Source organism: Scylla paramamosain, chromosome 2, assembly GCF_035594125.1.
Source record: "Scylla paramamosain isolate STU-SP2022 chromosome 2, ASM3559412v1, whole genome shotgun sequence".
NCBI lineage: Eukaryota > Metazoa > Arthropoda > Malacostraca > Decapoda > Portunidae > Scylla > Scylla paramamosain.
The window spans coordinates 19,772,501-19,790,694 of NC_087152.1; the positions used below are offsets into that span (position 1 = coordinate 19,772,501).

The 18,194-nt window shown below is 39.6% G+C and overlaps 1 protein-coding gene across 1 annotated transcript in view; it reads left to right on the top strand.

Moving 5' to 3' along the window:
• Nucleotides 1-18,194, top strand: part of LOC135111660 (uncharacterized) — a 216,740-nt gene that overhangs the window by 116,730 nt on the left and 81,816 nt on the right. Inside the window, exon 3 of the mRNA XM_064025209.1 lies at nt 1,076-1,162. Coding sequence (XP_063881279.1) covers nt 1,076-1,162 — 87 coding nt within the window. The remainder of the gene's footprint in view (nt 1-1,075; nt 1,163-18,194) is intronic.

Consider the following 18,194-nt stretch of genomic DNA (forward strand, 5'->3'; position numbering starts at 1 on the left):
CTCTTGCTATCTTCTACTGCTATATTCATGTTAATTGCATGTCTCCCCTCCTCTCGCGGCCTCACTGCATAAGATTTTTTTTCTTTCTTTCATCTCTGTTCTGTCCACCTCCCTAATGCAACAGTCAACCAGTATTCTCAATCATTCATCCCTTTCTCTGGTAAACTCTGGAACTCCATGCTTGTTTCTGTATTTCCTTCTTCCTATGACTTGAACTATTTCAAGAGGGAGGTTTCAAGACACTTATCCTTCAATCCTCGATGATTCTTTTGACATCCCTTTTGGGAGTGGTGCCTCAGTGAGATTTCTTTTTTTCTCTTTGTTTCCTTTGTCCTGTGACCCTCTTAAGTAAAAAAAAAAAAAAACTATTATTAGTAATATTATTATTATTATTATTATTATTATTATTATTATTATTATTATTATTATTATTATTATTGTTATTGTTTTATTATTACTATTATTATTGTTATCATTACTATTATTATTATTATTATTATTATTATTATTATTATTATTATTATTATTATTATTATTATTATTATTATTATTATTTATTGTTATTATTATTATTATTATTATTATTATTATTATTATTATTATTATTATTATTATTACTATTATTATTATTATTATTGTTATTATTACATATTATTTTTCTATTACTATTATTCTTATTATTATTTACATTATTGTTGCTGCTGCTGCTGCTGCTGCTGTTGTTGTTGTTGTTGTTGTTGTTGTTGTTGTTGTTGTTGTTGTTGTTGTTGTTGTTATTATTACTATAATTATTATTATCATTATTATTATTATTATTATTATTATTATTATTATAATTATTATTATTATTATTATTATTGTTATTATTAATATTATTATCATTATCGTTATCATTGTTATTATTATTAGAGATATTATTATAACAACTATTACTAGGGTTTTTATTTCTTCATCATTTTATTTTCTCTTTTTTCTTCTACCTCCTCCTTTTTTCTATAAATGAGAAATATGATTTCTCCCTTCTTCCTTTTCCTTCTTTAATTGCAAGAGTTAATACTGTTATCTTTCCTTGCAGTGTGCGGCGCGAGGGAGCCAAGGCAGCAAGGCAGGAGTGAAGCGTGCACTTTCTTTCATCTTCTCCCCTCTCCGCGGCGGCAACAAGGTAGGATCGTAACTTCACTAGGGAGGGATCAAATTCGCCTTCCCCATCTTTAAAAGTGCAGTAGTGTAAGCCTCGTGTATTTATCATCTGTGTCAAAAAGGCCTCACGCCACTCCATCTCGGCGGGTAGCTCGTGTGTCAGCCTTGGGAAGGATAGGAGGCTGGCTGGGAATTGGGATGAAAGGAGGAATCATCTGAAAAAAAAAAAAAATCTGAGCCACAGTACTTTGCGTTTACTGACTTGTCTTTTAGCCATACCTCCAGTGACCTTTAGTGATCGTTGTAACGCTTAGGTTTATGCACATTGATGAAACCTGTTTTTTTTTCTGATTTCCATGCTGTCCCAGGTAGGTTCGAGACACTTTTGTCATTTTTATATTGTTTTTGGACAATTCTCTTTTGGGGACTGGCATCTTCAATTGGCTTTTTTTTTATTACTTTTTTTTTTATTATGTGTAGAACACGTCTTACATAAAAAAAAAGAAATAATAATAAATAGAATAAAAAAATGTGGGGAGCGAGTCATGGGGGACTCGGTAGCTTTATATGATACATTGCTTTCATTCATTTTCCTGATTCTGGGATATTTTATTGCACTGAGATTTTGTTTTATCTTTTATATTTTCCTCTTCCATGGTGTGCCAGGTAATCATGGAGGTGTGTCGAGGTGGTTGTCTGTCGTCGTCTTGGCTGTAATCATGTCCCAAGGTCACAATTGCAATCCCCGGCATCTATTTTCAGGTGGTTTATGTTTATCCAGGTCATTTCGATGCCTGTCCTAAAAGAGCATTGCTATCAGTAAGTAAATAGATAATTCTAATACGCTCTTAGTTACCGTGATTACTGAGTCCCTATTGCTGCTTTCTGGTTGTAGTTTTCGTGGCTTTCTGTCTCATCTCAGTATCGGATGTGGCTCAGCTGTTATGCCGGTAGTTAAGAACCTCACTTATGTACAACATATAGGAACAACATGAAAAGGAGTAGCTGTGCCAGAAAATAACAAAAAAAGAATCCCGAAGGCCATAAGGAAGCCAAAGTAGTAGGTAATATGAGCCAGGGATTATAAAGAATGTGCCAGCTTTCGAAGTCAATAGGAAAAGTTTCTTCCTCTTTCCTGCGAGAAGATAACCTTAATTAAGTTTGTAGGTCAGGTCATCAGCAGACTGGCCTTGAAGGAACCTCCTCCACCAGTTAAAGGTCACAGAATGAAAGATTTTTCAACCTTAAGTGGTTCTCATATCAAAGAAAACAAAAATTGTAGAAAGATGGGAGGATACTGCAGATAGGCTATGTGAGTGACGTCAGAATTTACACGAGATTCTATCCCACCAATGTTTCCCTCGCACAGTATTCATTCACTGTTGGTGTTGGCGTAAAAATGGCACAAAGTCGCTGATAGCTGGAGCAAGCCCCGTCCATGCACAATAACAGAGTTGGGGGAGCCCAAGGGCGCATCCCACACAGTCTTTCTGTACCCTTTGCATTTTCTTTTTGTTTATTTGAACACTGGAATAAATATTGCGATTCAGATCCCTTGAAGGTATTCTATGATGGATTAAATTTCTTTATGGCACGAACAAAAAAATAACTCGTATTTTGTTTAAAATGCTTCTGGAAAAGAATCTGACATTTATTTTAGTTTTGGCGGAGCATGCGGGAAGGCGAGTGTGTGGTAACTGGCAGTGCTGACGGGAAGGTGCATTGAGATGGTGCTGGATTTTCCAGCCAGTGATGGTTTGAAGCTTGAGCAGAGAAGCTGCCGCTTAATTTAATTAGCCATCTTTATTTATACATTACTATCATTGTTGTCGTCGTTGTTATTGTCGCCCTCGTCTATATCGTCATTATCTACGATTTCACTGCAGGATAAAGACCAGCTCTCATCTAATCTCTGTCGGATTACGTACGTTGGTTTGTAAATAAGTAAGGAAAAGAAGATAAACGCATGGTAAAAGATCATTGCGTTACCAGGGTCGAAAAAGCCCAGATGGAGACGAGTCCTGACACCGCGCGCCACTGTACTGCCTTTCCACCTTCACCATTCCGGTATAGAGGAGCAGCAAATATGTGTGAATATGAATATAGAAAAGGAGCAGGTTATAATGGAGTTTTTAAAGGCAACTTGAAAGACTCCTTCTTTAGCTCCATACCCCTATACGTGCATATTACCGGAATGCCAGTCCTGTAAAGAAGTAAAAATACATTCTTGGGAGAAATTCAGATAAAATTAAGGTTTAAGGAAGAAATAATTACAGAGCTGAAATTTGAAAGAAGTGGTTGTTTGTATCGGGAAAGGAGGGAGCCATAAAGGCGTTTTTGAAAGACATAATTTGGAAAAGGAAGCAGTAAGTTAGATGGTGAGGAAGTGAGGAAGATAAATTTTATAGAGCTTTTATTATTTGACGAGTTGCGGAGTGGCAGTAGAATACGTAGGTAATCAAAGAATAGCAGATTGACGTTTCATGTTAGTCCAAAAGTTTTGACAATATGGAGACTGTTTGTGATAATTCTGGAGGAAAATAGAGAATATATAGATTTCAGGCGGCAGGCCACTTTCTTTATCACATCTACTGTTATGGAATACAGGAAGTACTGTCCATTTCATACCATACTCATTACCTTTCAGGAGGCGTGTGGCGGAGTGGCGAGGTCGTATCATGATAGTGTCTTGATTCTTGCGTATTTGCCCCCCCCCCCCCACCCCTCCACACTCACATCTTTTGCGTGAAATCCATTACAGAGGCTTTTAGCATGGCGTGCGTAGAGGTGTTCGCGATGTCAAAATTTTACCAGATTTTTGCTATTAATTTAAAGACAAATGGCGTGCGTTGCGTCACGGCTTTTCGTGAAGCGCAAGTTAATGAAAGGGCCAAATGATTGATGAAAATTGTATGTGTGTGTGTGTGTGTGTTGTCGTGGCTTTCGGGCACGTAACACTAAGGGACGTGCGCCAGTTCATGGAGGCCAGACAGACATGACATTACCGTGGTGCTGATGGAGCCAGGCAGTAAGTAGGAGGTACTCACTTCCCTGTAATGAGATGTGGTGAATGACGTTCTTTGTCGCATCTCAGCACTTTTCGGAGGAGGATTCCTATTCTCTTGTCATTTTTTCATCAGTTTCTCGTTGTTTGTGTTAGTGATTCGCTCCCTTCGTGACCCCGTAGAGAATGTATTTTAAAGACATAGCTCAGTAAGAGAGAGAGAGAGAGAGAGAGAGAGAGAGAGAGAGAGAGAGAGAGAGAGAGAGAGAGAGAGAGAGAGAGAGAGTTGTGGACATAATGGAGAGTTTCCCAGTGGAGTGTAAGGCTGTGAATAAGAAGTGCCTCCACTCCCCGCCGTCAGTCGCCATAAAGCTGCTCTCGGCGAGTTCCTTTGCCCGCTCCTCACTGCTGCATTATTCTGTGGTGGGTTTCCAACAACGGCCGTCAGAATCTTTTTAGAGTTGTGTTTCTTTCCTGAGCTGCGGTATTGCGTCCAGCTGCAACGAGTGTGGGTTACTTATTCAGATTTATCATGGCCGTTTTTCCCTTGGGCGGGGCCTCCTTTTCCTCCTCGATCGAGCCGACATCCCAAACACTCAGCCCTCTGGGACCACACTACCGCCAAGAATACGGAATGTTGCCGTAACAGAGCGCTGTGTTGGTGCGTCTGCCGCTGCCTGCCCAGGGAGAGGAATAACCAGCATCTTTCACGGCGGAGAGTCCATTCCAAAAGGCAAACGTCGACAACTACATGTGGCTTGTGAGCTGTGGCTTGTCTTGGTTTGTAATTCTCCATCAAGTGAGAAATGAATACATTGCATTAACAAAGATAATAAGAAAGAAAGAAAATGAAGGAAGGAAGAAAGGAAGAAGGGAAGGAAGAAGGAACTGTTTCTACCTGATCCAGTTCAAGATAAAACAAACACGTAACCACCTGACTGACGACCGTAGTATTATCGTTATCACATTCACTACACCGACAGACTGGTTCGCTTTACATAAATGCTCCTGTACGTTTTCATACATCTTGCAAAAATGGGACAAGTTTTTATAACAAAGGAACGTGTACGGGTGTGAAACAAGTGAATGAGAGCACGGAATTAAAAGTCATACGTCATGAACAAACTGCGTCTTGTTAATACCGTATTTATTTCATGTTCACAGCGGTGGATGTCGGTCACAGGTGTGTAAAGTCGCTATTAAGTGTGCCGTAGCTTTTGAACGAAGTTGCGTGCGTAACGGGAAGCCAAAGGTCACCAAGCTGTGAGCATATACATTTGAATTAGCAAAGCAAAGACTATCATCATATACAATATTTGGTATGACCGATATCGGGCAGCCATCTTACGGAGGCACTAGCGTGACACATGCACAGGACGCCGCGGTGAGGTGACACCGATTTCTCATTTCACACTGGCTGCAAGGTAAATATAACGTTGAATCTCCACGAAAGATATTACTTATGGGACCATGGTTCAACTTCGTGTAATGTTATATTTTCACAAGAAGACTTAGCAATACTTGTGACTCACTTGAATCACGGCACGAGTTAATTGCAAGGACAAAGGCGATAACAGGACAATAGGGACGTGTGACGGCTTTATTTGATTTTCTGTGATATAAAAAAAAATAATCAGAATCCTGAGTTTTGCGTTTGAATGTGCGTAAAGAGGGGCGTTATTTTGTCGAACATGTGATGTATTTGCTCACATTACGTGAGGGAAGAACTGGTGGCAGTGGGTGATATGTGTCCATGGCTACGGAAAACCACGGGATTGACGTGAAAAAAATATTGAGGAGAGTCTGGAGCGATGTAGTTTTAGGGAAGCCAATTATCACATGCATTCAATACCTCTTTGCACTGCGGGAGAACCTGGGAGCACTCACCCTGTTGATTACAACACCACGATGAGCAGAGTGAGTATTACATCATCTTTTAATATAGAGAAAATCGTGCCGGAAGTTACCACGTGTGACGGATGGTGTCCTGGTGAAAGGTTAACGAGGCTGGAAGAGGCAGACAACGTGGAGCGTGCGTGTATGGCTCACTAAGGCTGACCTGGTGTGTAGGGAGAGTTACTGTGGCTGTGATCCAAGTTAGTATGGGTAGTTTGACAAGCAGAATGGAATCTTAGTTATCTTTGTTGTGCTAAATGGAGTCACGTGATAGGCTTGTAGTCCCCGCGGGTATAAATGTAAGGGAGCAGGAGAGGCTACCATGACCATGGTTGTGCATGCCATCAGCGGAATCGGCCTCAAAAATGAATAAATAAATAAATAAATAAATAAATCTAAAGACACTCCCGCACATCTGACACTCGATCTATGGGAGTCAAGGTGAGTGATTGATGTTTCAAGGTCTTTTGCGGCTAGATTGGTTTTGAAGTGAACGTCCTTTAAAATGATGGGGGAGGCTGAGGGGAATGAGGGGCCGTGGTGGGATGAGGACGGGTGAGTGGCAGGGTGAGTGAACTGAGCATAGCCACCCTGCGTGAGTGGCGGGTTGGAAGCCGATTTACTCTTTCATTCATCAGCTTTTTTTTTCCCTTCACTTACTTGCATTTTTGACACTCATGCGCACTGCGTATGGTAGGATAAGAGGCGAATTTCATCACTTAGCCACCAGACTTAGGTGCGACGTCTTATAGCGTGATGGATCGTAATCCTCGGTACAGGTATTACTTGACGCTGCCGTGTTGCCCCTCTTGGCTTACTGGGGATCAGCTCGCCCATCCTCCTGTAGATTATCTGTGGCGTGTGTGTGTGTGTGTGTGTGTGTAGAGGCTAGGTGCCGGGCTCCCTCCTCTGGACTCCATTACTGCCTGGGCCCTAAAAGTTGCAGTACTGTTGGCATACCTAGTCGACAAACTAAACCCAATAATACTGATGCAAAGTCGACCGTTCTGTTTGGTACTGTTTGTTGGAATTCGGTGTCTCTTCACGGCGGAAAACTGATGTGTCTACAAGGACCTCCGTAGTGTGCTACTGACTCTACCCAGATACTCAGTCAACATTGGCGAGGAGGTTCTTCAAAACCAGTTAATGCACAACTCAATATTTCACCAGCTCGTTCCTTTCCTCTCACGTTCATTGTGATAATCATGTCATGTTGCAGTAAAACCTTCGCTAACTTGATTACAATCTCCGATAAACTTGCATAAATCGCTTACATAAATTGCTCATGTAAATTGGGTTCTCCTGGCTGGTGGGTGAGTAAGAAAGAAACGTTACACAACTCCGCCTGTGTAACTCTCCGACAACATCTGTAACTTCCCTGCATGAAGTTGTGCCAGATCAGCTTCTGCGTGAGGCCTAGAAGGAAACCAATCACTGGCGTCCCCGCCACTACCTTTAGGATGGTGCCAAGAGATATTCTCCGTCACTCCTGTCTATCTGTCTGCCTGTCTGTCCTCACGTGCCAGAAAGGAAGCGGTATATATGAGGTCCATTTTTCACGGTGAGGCACCAGCAGCACGAGGCCCGCCCGTCCCTCCGTGGTCGTCTGGCAGGTTGGGGTGTGATTGAAAACGTGTCTACATTGTCGTATTTCACTTCCGCACCGAGACCCTCTCAGTCTCTCTCATTCCAATATTCGTACTGTCGAGAAAATGGATTGGGATACTCGGAATTTAGAGCGAAAAGCCTCATATGACACAAATAAAAATGGCCGTCAAAATTTATGAGGCTGTCGCATTTAGACTGAAGACGAGGGAGGAGGAAGAGAAGGAGGATGAAGAAAGAAAGGGAAGGAAGAGAATTGATATGACGGGGAAAGAGAAGAGAAGGATGAAGAGGCGAAGCGAGGGGAGGAGGAGAAGAAAAAAAAAAAAGGTTAAAAAGAAGAACTAGGGGATGGAGTACCGAGAAGGATGAAAAGGAGGAAGAGAAGGATGAAAAGGGCTAGAAGGATACGTTGGGGGGAGAAAGGGAGGAGGAGGAAGAGATAGAGGAGGACAAGAAAAGGAAGTGAGGAGGAGGAGGGCGAGAAGGAGAAATTGATATTATAGGCAAGAGCGGCAGAGAAGAAAGAAAAGGCGGACAAGGTAACAGAGAAACGTGGGACAGAGCGAGGACGAAGATGAATGGCGCAACAATGAAAGTTAGACGGAAGACGAGGAGGAGTCGACGAGATAAGAGGGTTTGACACTTGTTTCGAAGAGGGAAACAAAACAAAGGAATCTATTGCTATAAATGACACTACAGGAAGGCATTAAAGCAGGTGTGATAGAAAGTGACTTGTTTACTGCTAAGTTATTATTGTGCTTGGTTACAGATTTCTCGCTCGTGCAGGACTCCAGGCATCGTGAAGGGAATAACCAGAACCAGGCAATTCACTTTGCCTCGCTTGGCGGAGTGGTGCGTTGCGATTTATTGTCCACCTTAACAGTAAAATAGTCCCTCCCTCGACTTGAGCTGTAAAGTGTGTGTGTGTGTGTGTGTGTGTGTGAGAGAGAGAGAGAGAGAGAGAGAGAGAGAGAGAGAGAGAGAGAGAGAGAGAGAGAGAGAGAGAGAGAGAGAGAGAGATTTCTTGCCGTTAAGGTAGAAGCAGCCTGGAGGCGTTCGGTGTCACCAGAAAGTTTTCGTTTCTCTATCTTGTTACCAGAACCGTCAGTGACCAAAGAATGGGAAGGGCATGGAGGGAAAGACAGAAGAGGGAAGGGCAGGAAGGGGTAGAGAGGGACACTGCGGGACAGGAAGGGAAGGACAGGCATTCTCTGAGCCCCAGGCCTGGAAGGTGAAAGTCAAGAAAAATTGTCAGGAGAAATGATAACGTCGAACGCTGAAGATGAAAAAAAAGCTGGATTTATTTCTCTCTCTTTTTTTCGTGGTGGGGGAATAGACACATGAGGATACGGTTTATACGGACAGGGGAAGTAGGTGAGATCAGGGAGACGTATGGCTGAGTGAGTGAGGGCAGTGGGGATGGAGGCGGCAGATTGGCGGGTGTGTTAGCAATGGATGTGAGAGCAGTGTTGGGTTGGGACTTCCTCCCCGCCTTCACAGTCCTTGCTTTCCACTCATCACCGCTGGCAATCAAACACAGAGGGGAGCTTGTAGCGGAGGTGGGCCGCTAATCACCGCGTGGATGAATGCAATATCGTAAAACACAAATAACACGTAAAGTAATTGGAGTGAATGGCAGTTATGTGTGGCGAGCACCGACGGTTATCATCGCTGGGGTTTGCCTTTACTCCGAATTACAATTTTACTGTCTTTGTGATATTTTATCATAGAATAACGCTGAGAGACTTTAAAATGTAATTTTGTATCATGAGAAGTTCACCTTTCGTATATGAAGCAATAGATGTGATATTTATTCATTTTCCATAGATTCATTGTATGGTGAAAAAAAGACGTTACTTGTGCTCATCGGCTTTTTTTTTTTTTGTTCCTTCTTTGAAGTTCTGTCCACTTCTGAAACGAATAATGAGGATTCATAACTAAATCTTTGGTATTTATATAGATACATGTACTTCGTATTTGTAAGGAGCTGCCTTGTGTAGGTGAACTGTCCTTTGCAAAAACCTCTCTTTTTTTTATGTTCTCTCATATATCTAGCCGATTCTCATGCACACACACACACACACACACACACACACACACACACACACACACACACACACACACACACACACACAGAGTAAAAGACAGTAATTCAGTTCACACGTGCAAGTGCACATGCATGAATTAGTATAAAATAATCATGAAATCTGTAACCTGTTGACGTATTTCCTATTACACCTTTACAGAACTTCTGAGCTTATTTATGCAATATATTGAAAAGATATTCTATTAGATGTCTGCGTCTGGGTTTAAAGAAAATTCAGGTAAGAGCAGAAGTATTACATTATCGAAAGCTTTCATAGCAGCACGCCTTAACAGACTGTTCCCTCTCATCTCTCTTTCAACTGTTTCATCTCTGTCCGATGTTTATATCTGCGTGTTTGATGATGTGCCACAAAACTATGTCATCAAAAGATAAATGTTGCCCTTCTACCCTTTCATGTGTGTTTGACAATAACTTTTTTTTTTTTTTAAGCACATTGCATATTTTGTTGAGACGTCTCCCTCGCCTCGTCTTTTTATGTCTCATCTTGACGTAATGATATTGATGTGAACTATTTTGATTTATTCATGTATAAAACGTAAGTACCCAGAACGAGTGCTGCTTGTGTGAAATATTGATAGCATTCACCAACACCCAAGCAAATGAAATGTACATATTTCTTTCTATTTTTTTCTCAGGTTGAATATACTTTTACACACCAGATTTTTCTGCCATCCGAAAGGTTAAAATTTATTTTCCCGTTAGTTGTTCATTATTTATTTTGTTATTCTCTCTCTCTCTCTCTCTCTCTCTCTCTCTCTCTCTCTCTCTCTCTCTCTCTCTCTCTCTCTCTCTCTCTCTCTGCTGTAAGGAGGAAGATTTAAAGAATATCTCTTGCCTGAAATTAGTTTAAAACTAAAGAAAAAAAGCTGGAATCAGCAACAAGAAACTGCAGAATATATGGATAAAATTAATTATTTATAGTGAAATACGGCAAAATTGATTTTTCTAGGCCTGAAGTATGCCTGAGTAATACGGTGATGTCCACTTGACATGTTTCAGGTGTTAAGGAAAACAGAGGTACGTTGTTTTAGATGAGAGAGAGAGAGAGAGAGAGAGAGAGAGAGAGAGAGAGAGAGAGAGAGAGAGAGAGAGAGAGAGAGAGAGAGAGAGAGAGAGAGAGAGAGAGAGAGAGAGAGAGGTACTTAAAGAAATGTGTAGCCTGAAGGAGGGAAAAAAATCAAGAATATGATAGCAAGGCACAGAGGGAGTGAGAAGTGAAGACAATGAATAATAAATAATTAAGAAATGAAAAAAAGAACTTGATCCAAAAACTTGATCCTTATTTTATCTTTAGAGCGAACATGTAAGAGAATGGAGTGCCTGGGGATATCTCAGGCAAGAGTGAAAAATCCTTGAACTCAAAAAGACATGGATGTGGAATTATTATTTTTTTTATGCATGAAGGCCAGATTGGTAAATACGTGTGGTGGTTGTGTACCAAATGTTGACAAAGAGAGAGAGAGAGAGAGAGAGAGAGAGAGAGAGAGAGAGAGAGAGAGAGAGAGAGAGAGAGAGAGAGAGAGAGAGAGAGAGAGAGAGAGAGAGAGAGAGAGAGAGAGAAAATTTGGATGAATGGATAGGTCTGTACAATGGATCAGGAGGCTGTCCATAATGTCTGGGGTTAAGATGATGGATGTTGTGTGAAAGAATAGAAGACAAACAGTCCATGTCAGGAACGCTAAGGGACAAGGAGTGGAGGCGAAGACAGACATTGATTTGTGACTAGATGGTGTTGCTTTGATTCATTGCAGCACACTAACACATCCTAAAGGAATTTCTGCCTCAGAAAGGAACCTCACTTTGGTAACTAATCGGGGAGGTAGCGAGGAAAGTGGAAAAGACAAAGTTAAACTTGGCCCTCGAGGGCAGCTCTGTGTCGGTGACAGAGATGCTCAGTTATTACTGTGCTGCTGGGTCGAAGTGATGGGTCGGGCCTAGTGGCTGCCACCTGGTGCAAAATGAACACAGCATGGCTGAAAAAAAAAAAAAAAATCTTGATGGAGACAGGGATGATATTTCCGAGTCGTAGTCACAGAGACGGGAGGCACGGGTTTGACAGCGACCATGACAGTTGTCTGTTGATTTGGCAGTGTAGAGGTTTGAGACTCGGAGTGAGCCTCCTCATACTGGCTACAAAACTATATATGTCTCTCCATTTTACTTTTACTTGAATCTTGTGTATTTGTTGATCTACTTTCGGAAAAAAAAAAAAGAATACCAAGATATGTATGGTACAAGATTGGCTTCCCTTTTGAATTTGTTGAACTTCATACTACTTCAAGCTAGAATCGATTTCTTGTTTTAGTTGTTTATTATTTTAAGACTTTTGGCAAGGTCATGTTCAAGGTTATGTATTTATTGAATAACTTAATGGATTGTGAAACGTATCTGCCTCGTCTCCTTTCGACAATGTTCATTAGCTTCTACTTTGGCGGAACATTCATATTTGTTTTTCTTTAAAACCAACGTTAAAAGTACGAGTACCTATGTGTGAAACACTGGCAGTATCGTTCGTGGCTCAATAATATTCTCGTTATGAGTAAATGTTAGCAGTGTTTTGTACTAACCTTATTGTTAGTGTTTGTTATACATTTCTGAAAGAATAGGTATGGAAGCGATCATGGAATTATGGCAGCCACACAATATTTTGGAACAAGACGCGTGAGTATCGTGGTGATACTCACGCGTTTTGTTCCAAAATATTGTCATTCAAGATTCTCCTCACCTCTCCTTTTCCTGGGGGAAATGCATCTACACAAGTGGCAGGGTCGCGTCTGACGAATAGAGCTTTTTTTTTTTTTCGGATTCGATAAGAGATGGCTGGTCATTTGTGATGTCTGTCTGTCTGTCTGTCTGTCTCTCTCTCTCTCTCTCTCTCTCTCTCTCTCTCTCTCTCCCCTCCTCCTCCTCCTCCTCCTCCTCCTCCTCCTCCTCCTCCTCCTCCTCCTCCTCCTCCTAATAGTATAATAATAATAATAATAATAATAATAATAATAATAATAGTAATAATAATAATAATAATAATAATAATAATAATAATAATAATAATAATAATAATAATAATAAAAAGAAGAAGAAGGAGAAGAGGATGATAAACAACAACAACAACAACAATAATAATGATAATATTAATAATGATAATAATAATAATAATAATAATAATAATAATAAAAGTAATAATAATTCTTATTATTTAAATGCGTAACTGATTAAATTAACATTTAGGAACAGTAGGAAAGGCAGAGAGAGAGAGAGAGAGAGAGAGAGAGAGAGAGAGAGAGAGAGAGAGAGAGAGAGAGAGAGAGAGAGAGAGAGAGATTATTATCATTAGTTTATTGACAAATTCACAAACATAAGATTATAAAACATACATAATAAAAACAGTACAAGAATAACTTCTTAATAGAATTTGTCCAGATAAAAATACAAATTCTAAAATGTCTGTCCCCCTCTACTAAACAGTTAGAGAGAGAGAGAGAGAATTTGATATGTATGCTCATTCATCTTGCATGCATATCATATTATTATGATTACAAAAAATAAAGGAAGGAAAAGTGGAAGAAGAAAAATACCTTTACTCGTCTATAAATTATATTTTCAATTAATGAGTTACTATCCAATCATGTGATGGTGGCTTGCTAATGGTTCTACTAATGACGTGGAAGACGTTCGTGTAGGATTCATGACACCCATGTAATTCTATTAATCAAATGATCATAAATGCAATTTATGCAATTGCATTAAATATAGTTACATATCGTTTGGGCGAGTGACCTTACCACCTGGCTACCTGGTCTTTGAGATCAGGTGAAGTTTTGATCATCATGTATGAAAGTCTGAAGTAAGGTCTTGGCTCAACTGAAGATTGGTCTTGGATGAACAGCTCCGAGAAACTCGTGTGATGTAAAAAAAAAAAAAAAAAAATATCGTGAAGGTTAGAGTTTTAAATGTTCATCATCCATCGCCCATCCTGATTGATCGGTGAATAATGTGTGCGGTAGCTGGCAGGGATCCACATGTTCACCACCTTGGAGAAGAAACATTTTCAAGTACACCATTGAAAGCAGTTCCACTGTATTCTATATAGCTGCTCTTTTAACAGAAGAACCTTACAGAACCATTACTTACATACAATTACAGATGGAGAAATCTTATTAGTTGTACGAGAGCATTTCATTATTTGCTTGTATTATATCTGGCCTGAAGGTAGATAACACATTAATAACGAGAATTCTGTATTAGGAAAAGAGAAATACAGTAACACATGGCGTAGTAATAAATTTCTTACACCTTGGATGACGAAAATAAACCATGACAGACGCTTTGTGTTTTGCTTTATGTTAATGCTTTGTGTGTGCTCATTCGATGCAAACATGTAACTTGTCATTATGATAAAAATAAAAAAATGTGAATGAGTTTTTGGTGAAAGGTGCCTTTGACTGTTAAATTAATATAACTGAGTGATGAGTGAAGGTAGCTTTTGATTGCGGCGCCAGCTGTTGTGGGAATGTGTTGCACTTCATTGGTGATGGTCAGTTATTGCTCTTGTCGTAGACCAAGATGTTGCATGGATTTGGTACATAAAGGCTACTGGAAAACTCGCAAACATTTTCGTATTTTAATTAATAATTTTTTAGTAGTTACATTTCTTACATGTCAAAATTTCTCACTCGCATTAATTTTCAAATCATTCAAAGTTATTAGGTTTCACTTTATTCATTGGTCAACGCAATCATCGTGCAAAGGACAGGCAATATTAAATGCATAAACACGACAAATATTCAATCGAAACAATTAATGTTGTTAGGAAAAAAAGAAAAAAAAAGAAAACACATCAGTATCACTTTAATTATCATAAACACTTCATAATTAAGTAAATCTTCGTACACGTACTCACCTGTCATACCAAACATAAAACATCAGATAAACATCCTATTCCTTCTTTAATAAGATAATTGATTTATAGACTGCAACACGCTTTCAAGCTCCACTTACTTTAAGTTATTTCGTCCATCTCGACCCCTCTCTGGTCAGGCCCTCTGGAACCTCTGGTGCTCTGTCTGCTGTTCTCTGCTACTTAATTATTCCATTGTTACACTTTATAATATACAGTCGTTTGGGACTGCCTATTTCCCTCAGAAAGTTACCTTAATTTTCATAACATTTTACATATCTACCATTCGCATTGCTCATTTACGCATATGAGCTGCCCACAGGCGTGGTGCATGATACAGACGGCAGTCAGAGAGTAGAGGCAGTTTGGAGGCGGAGCGTAAGTGAGCATAGGTATTTTTCTATAGGCTGAGTTTTCCTTCCTGGTGCCTCACGCCTCCTGGCCGACCCTCATGTCTCCTGGCCTTACGCCTCCTGACCTACTTCCCCCTTCAAATCGCTTTTTCTGCCTTATCTCCACTTAATCCCTCTTTGACCCAGGCTGCCTTCCCAGGTTTTATGGCCGTCTTCTTGTTGTGGACTGCGTGGGTTCTGTGTCCATGTTTGTGTCTTCTCGGCTCGATATCAATATCAAGTGCTAATCACCTTCTCTTTCCTGGGTAGTATGACCGCTTGTTATTCTTCCTATTTCATTCATCCTTTCCATCCTCTCCATTCATCCTCTCCTCCTTTCTTCTTACTTACTTTATCTTCATTCTATCTTCTCTTCTTTCTTCTTCCTTATTTTTCTCCTTTTTCCTTTTCTTCTTTCTTCTTTCTTCTTCCTTGACAATACAATATACACTTTGGTGTGGGATCACCCCACTCTCTAACCCGCTACTCTCCTATCTCGTCCTCAGGCCATGGGACATTGGAAGGAAAGTGATGAGCTGATTTATTTATCTATTTATCTTTACAATATTCACATAGTATTCATGTATCAGCAACAGGTTTATTATAGGTGAATGAATATAAGAACATAATAACATAGGAAAATAAGGGAAGCCGCAAAACGCCATATACCTACCTATTTCCATATACTCTTATCCATAAATTTGTCTAATCTTCTTTGAAAGCTTCCTAATGATTTAGCATTTCCAAATTGATCACGGAGTCTATTCCATTCATCTACCTTTCTATTTGTAAACTAATTTCTTCTGATTACATTTTAAAACTTTGACTCCGCCAAGTTTGTTGCTAGATTAGAAGAGGCCGTTCCACAAATTTTGTTTCATGCGCATATTATATATATATATATATATATATATATATATATATATATATATATATATATATATATATATATATATATATATATATATATATATATATATATATATATATATATATATATATATATATATATATATATATATATATATATATATATGTTATTTTTTTTTTTTATCCAGAAGTACACAGTACTGTCGAGAGATTGTATGTAAGACATGTACTGTACGTCCTCACGCTGCATTAACAATGATGAAACAACAAGAAAGGCAAATGCTTCTTATCAGTTTGTTCTAATTGCTCATAAATTCTTAAATATTAAATGTATTGCTTAATTTATTCAGCTGTCTTAAAGTGAAAACCCATTTCCTTCGTTCTTAATGGAATGAACAATTGATTCATCAATTTGATTTGGAATAAAAGACTAATTCTTTTATCCTTCCTTATTTGATTTAAATACTAGGTTTTCCGTCAAAATTTGTCCCTTATACACACTTGCAAAGTAAACTTAATGTATCACAGAATCCCTTTACGACTGGTGCTGAAAGCCATGTCCTTTTTGTTTCATTAATACCCATATTCACACCCATACCCATTATACCCATCCGAACAAGCAAACGCAGTTTCACGTTGCATTGTACAGCCTTCAGCACTTTCAGATATCGTATGAATGTATTGTGGGACAGGCATATTTTCAGGTAATCATGTCTGCTTTTCAATATCAAAGCATTCCTCGTGGTATCTCTTAGATCCGTTACTTGGGATCTCACAAGCCTACCTTTCCCAGCCAGGTTTAGACACTGACACCATAACTGATTAAGTTATCCCAAAGGACATCATCCCATTGCTATCACCACTGTATCGCCTCTGACCAGAACACCCCACTTGTTCTGCCTTAGATTGGAGCGTGCCCCACTACACACTCAGTGCAGTGAAAACAGCAATTTCTCTAGAGGCAGCAATAAATCTAAGCTTCAGGAGAAAGATGTCATGTCGGGAAACAAACTCAGGTATCGAATATAAAAGGTCACCTCGTTACTGATCGAACAACAATCCTTGCTGCAGCAGGATTGTGGGTGCTCAGTCTTTGGCTCATTACACACCAGAATCTGAATGTTTTCCTGTGCTTACTTCCCACATGTGCACGACTACTTTGGCACCCCCAAGTATCCACATCGTCCCATACAACCATATATATTTCAGGTACCTTAGATGTAAGTATAACTGACTGCGCTGCATGTTATTTGTATTCTTGTTGTCTGAAATCCATACAATGCAACATAATGCAATAAGATGTCGAAAGAGACGCCAACAAGGGTGGTCCCTGTAGTTCATAATTATAACTGTGTGTGTGGGTGTGTGTGTGATAATATATATATATATATATATATATATATATATATATATATATATATATATATATATATATATATATATATATATATATATATATATATATATATATATTTATTTATTTATTTATTTCTTTATTGTCATGTTATTGACTGAGTTTACCTTGAATGGGATCACGTTTTCTTAGTGTCCCCTTGTTCCGGTTACCTGCCATTCGGGCATTATCCTTATTATTGTTATAAGTAGTGTAAGGCTTATTTACCCATTTTATATCATGTAGTATTATTCTCTTCATAATTTAAGTTCTCTATATCTTTGTATGTATAAGGGAGGAAGTATAATTGAGGTGGAAATATGTTGGAAACGAGGGGAGCTTAAGTGGGCAACAACACATTCCAAGGAGGGGAAGGCAGAGCGCCTTAGGTCGTGAGGTATATCGGAGGGAAGGCGTCTCTCAGGGAAGGATCTTGGTGTGGATTGGTGATGGAGTGAGTTTGTGGAGGTATTAGTGGTGTAGCGGTATAACCTTGATATCCAGGATCAGGTTAGTGAGTCTTTTGTGGTACCAAGAGCTCTTGTCCGCTGAAATTCGGTTGTTGAGTTGTGCCAGTGACGCTGTTGGAAGGGGTCATAAGTCAAACTGGCAGCCATTTTGTGAGTGGAGGTTGTGGTGTTGACCTTGGAAGCTGGTGCTGTGATTTTGGGGATGATGTTAGGGTGTTATGGGTAATCTTTGGTGATGATGGTAATCCCTTGTGAGGCTTGAGGAGGTGAAATACGGGAATTATTGTCTGGGGACGCGGTAATGGCGTCTGGGTAAATTCCTGCGGTTGAGGGGAAATATTTCTGTTACTGGTGGAGGTGTAAACGGGTTCTGGTGTTGTGGGAAGTGACGAGAACGTCATGTAGTAACGTGTACTACCT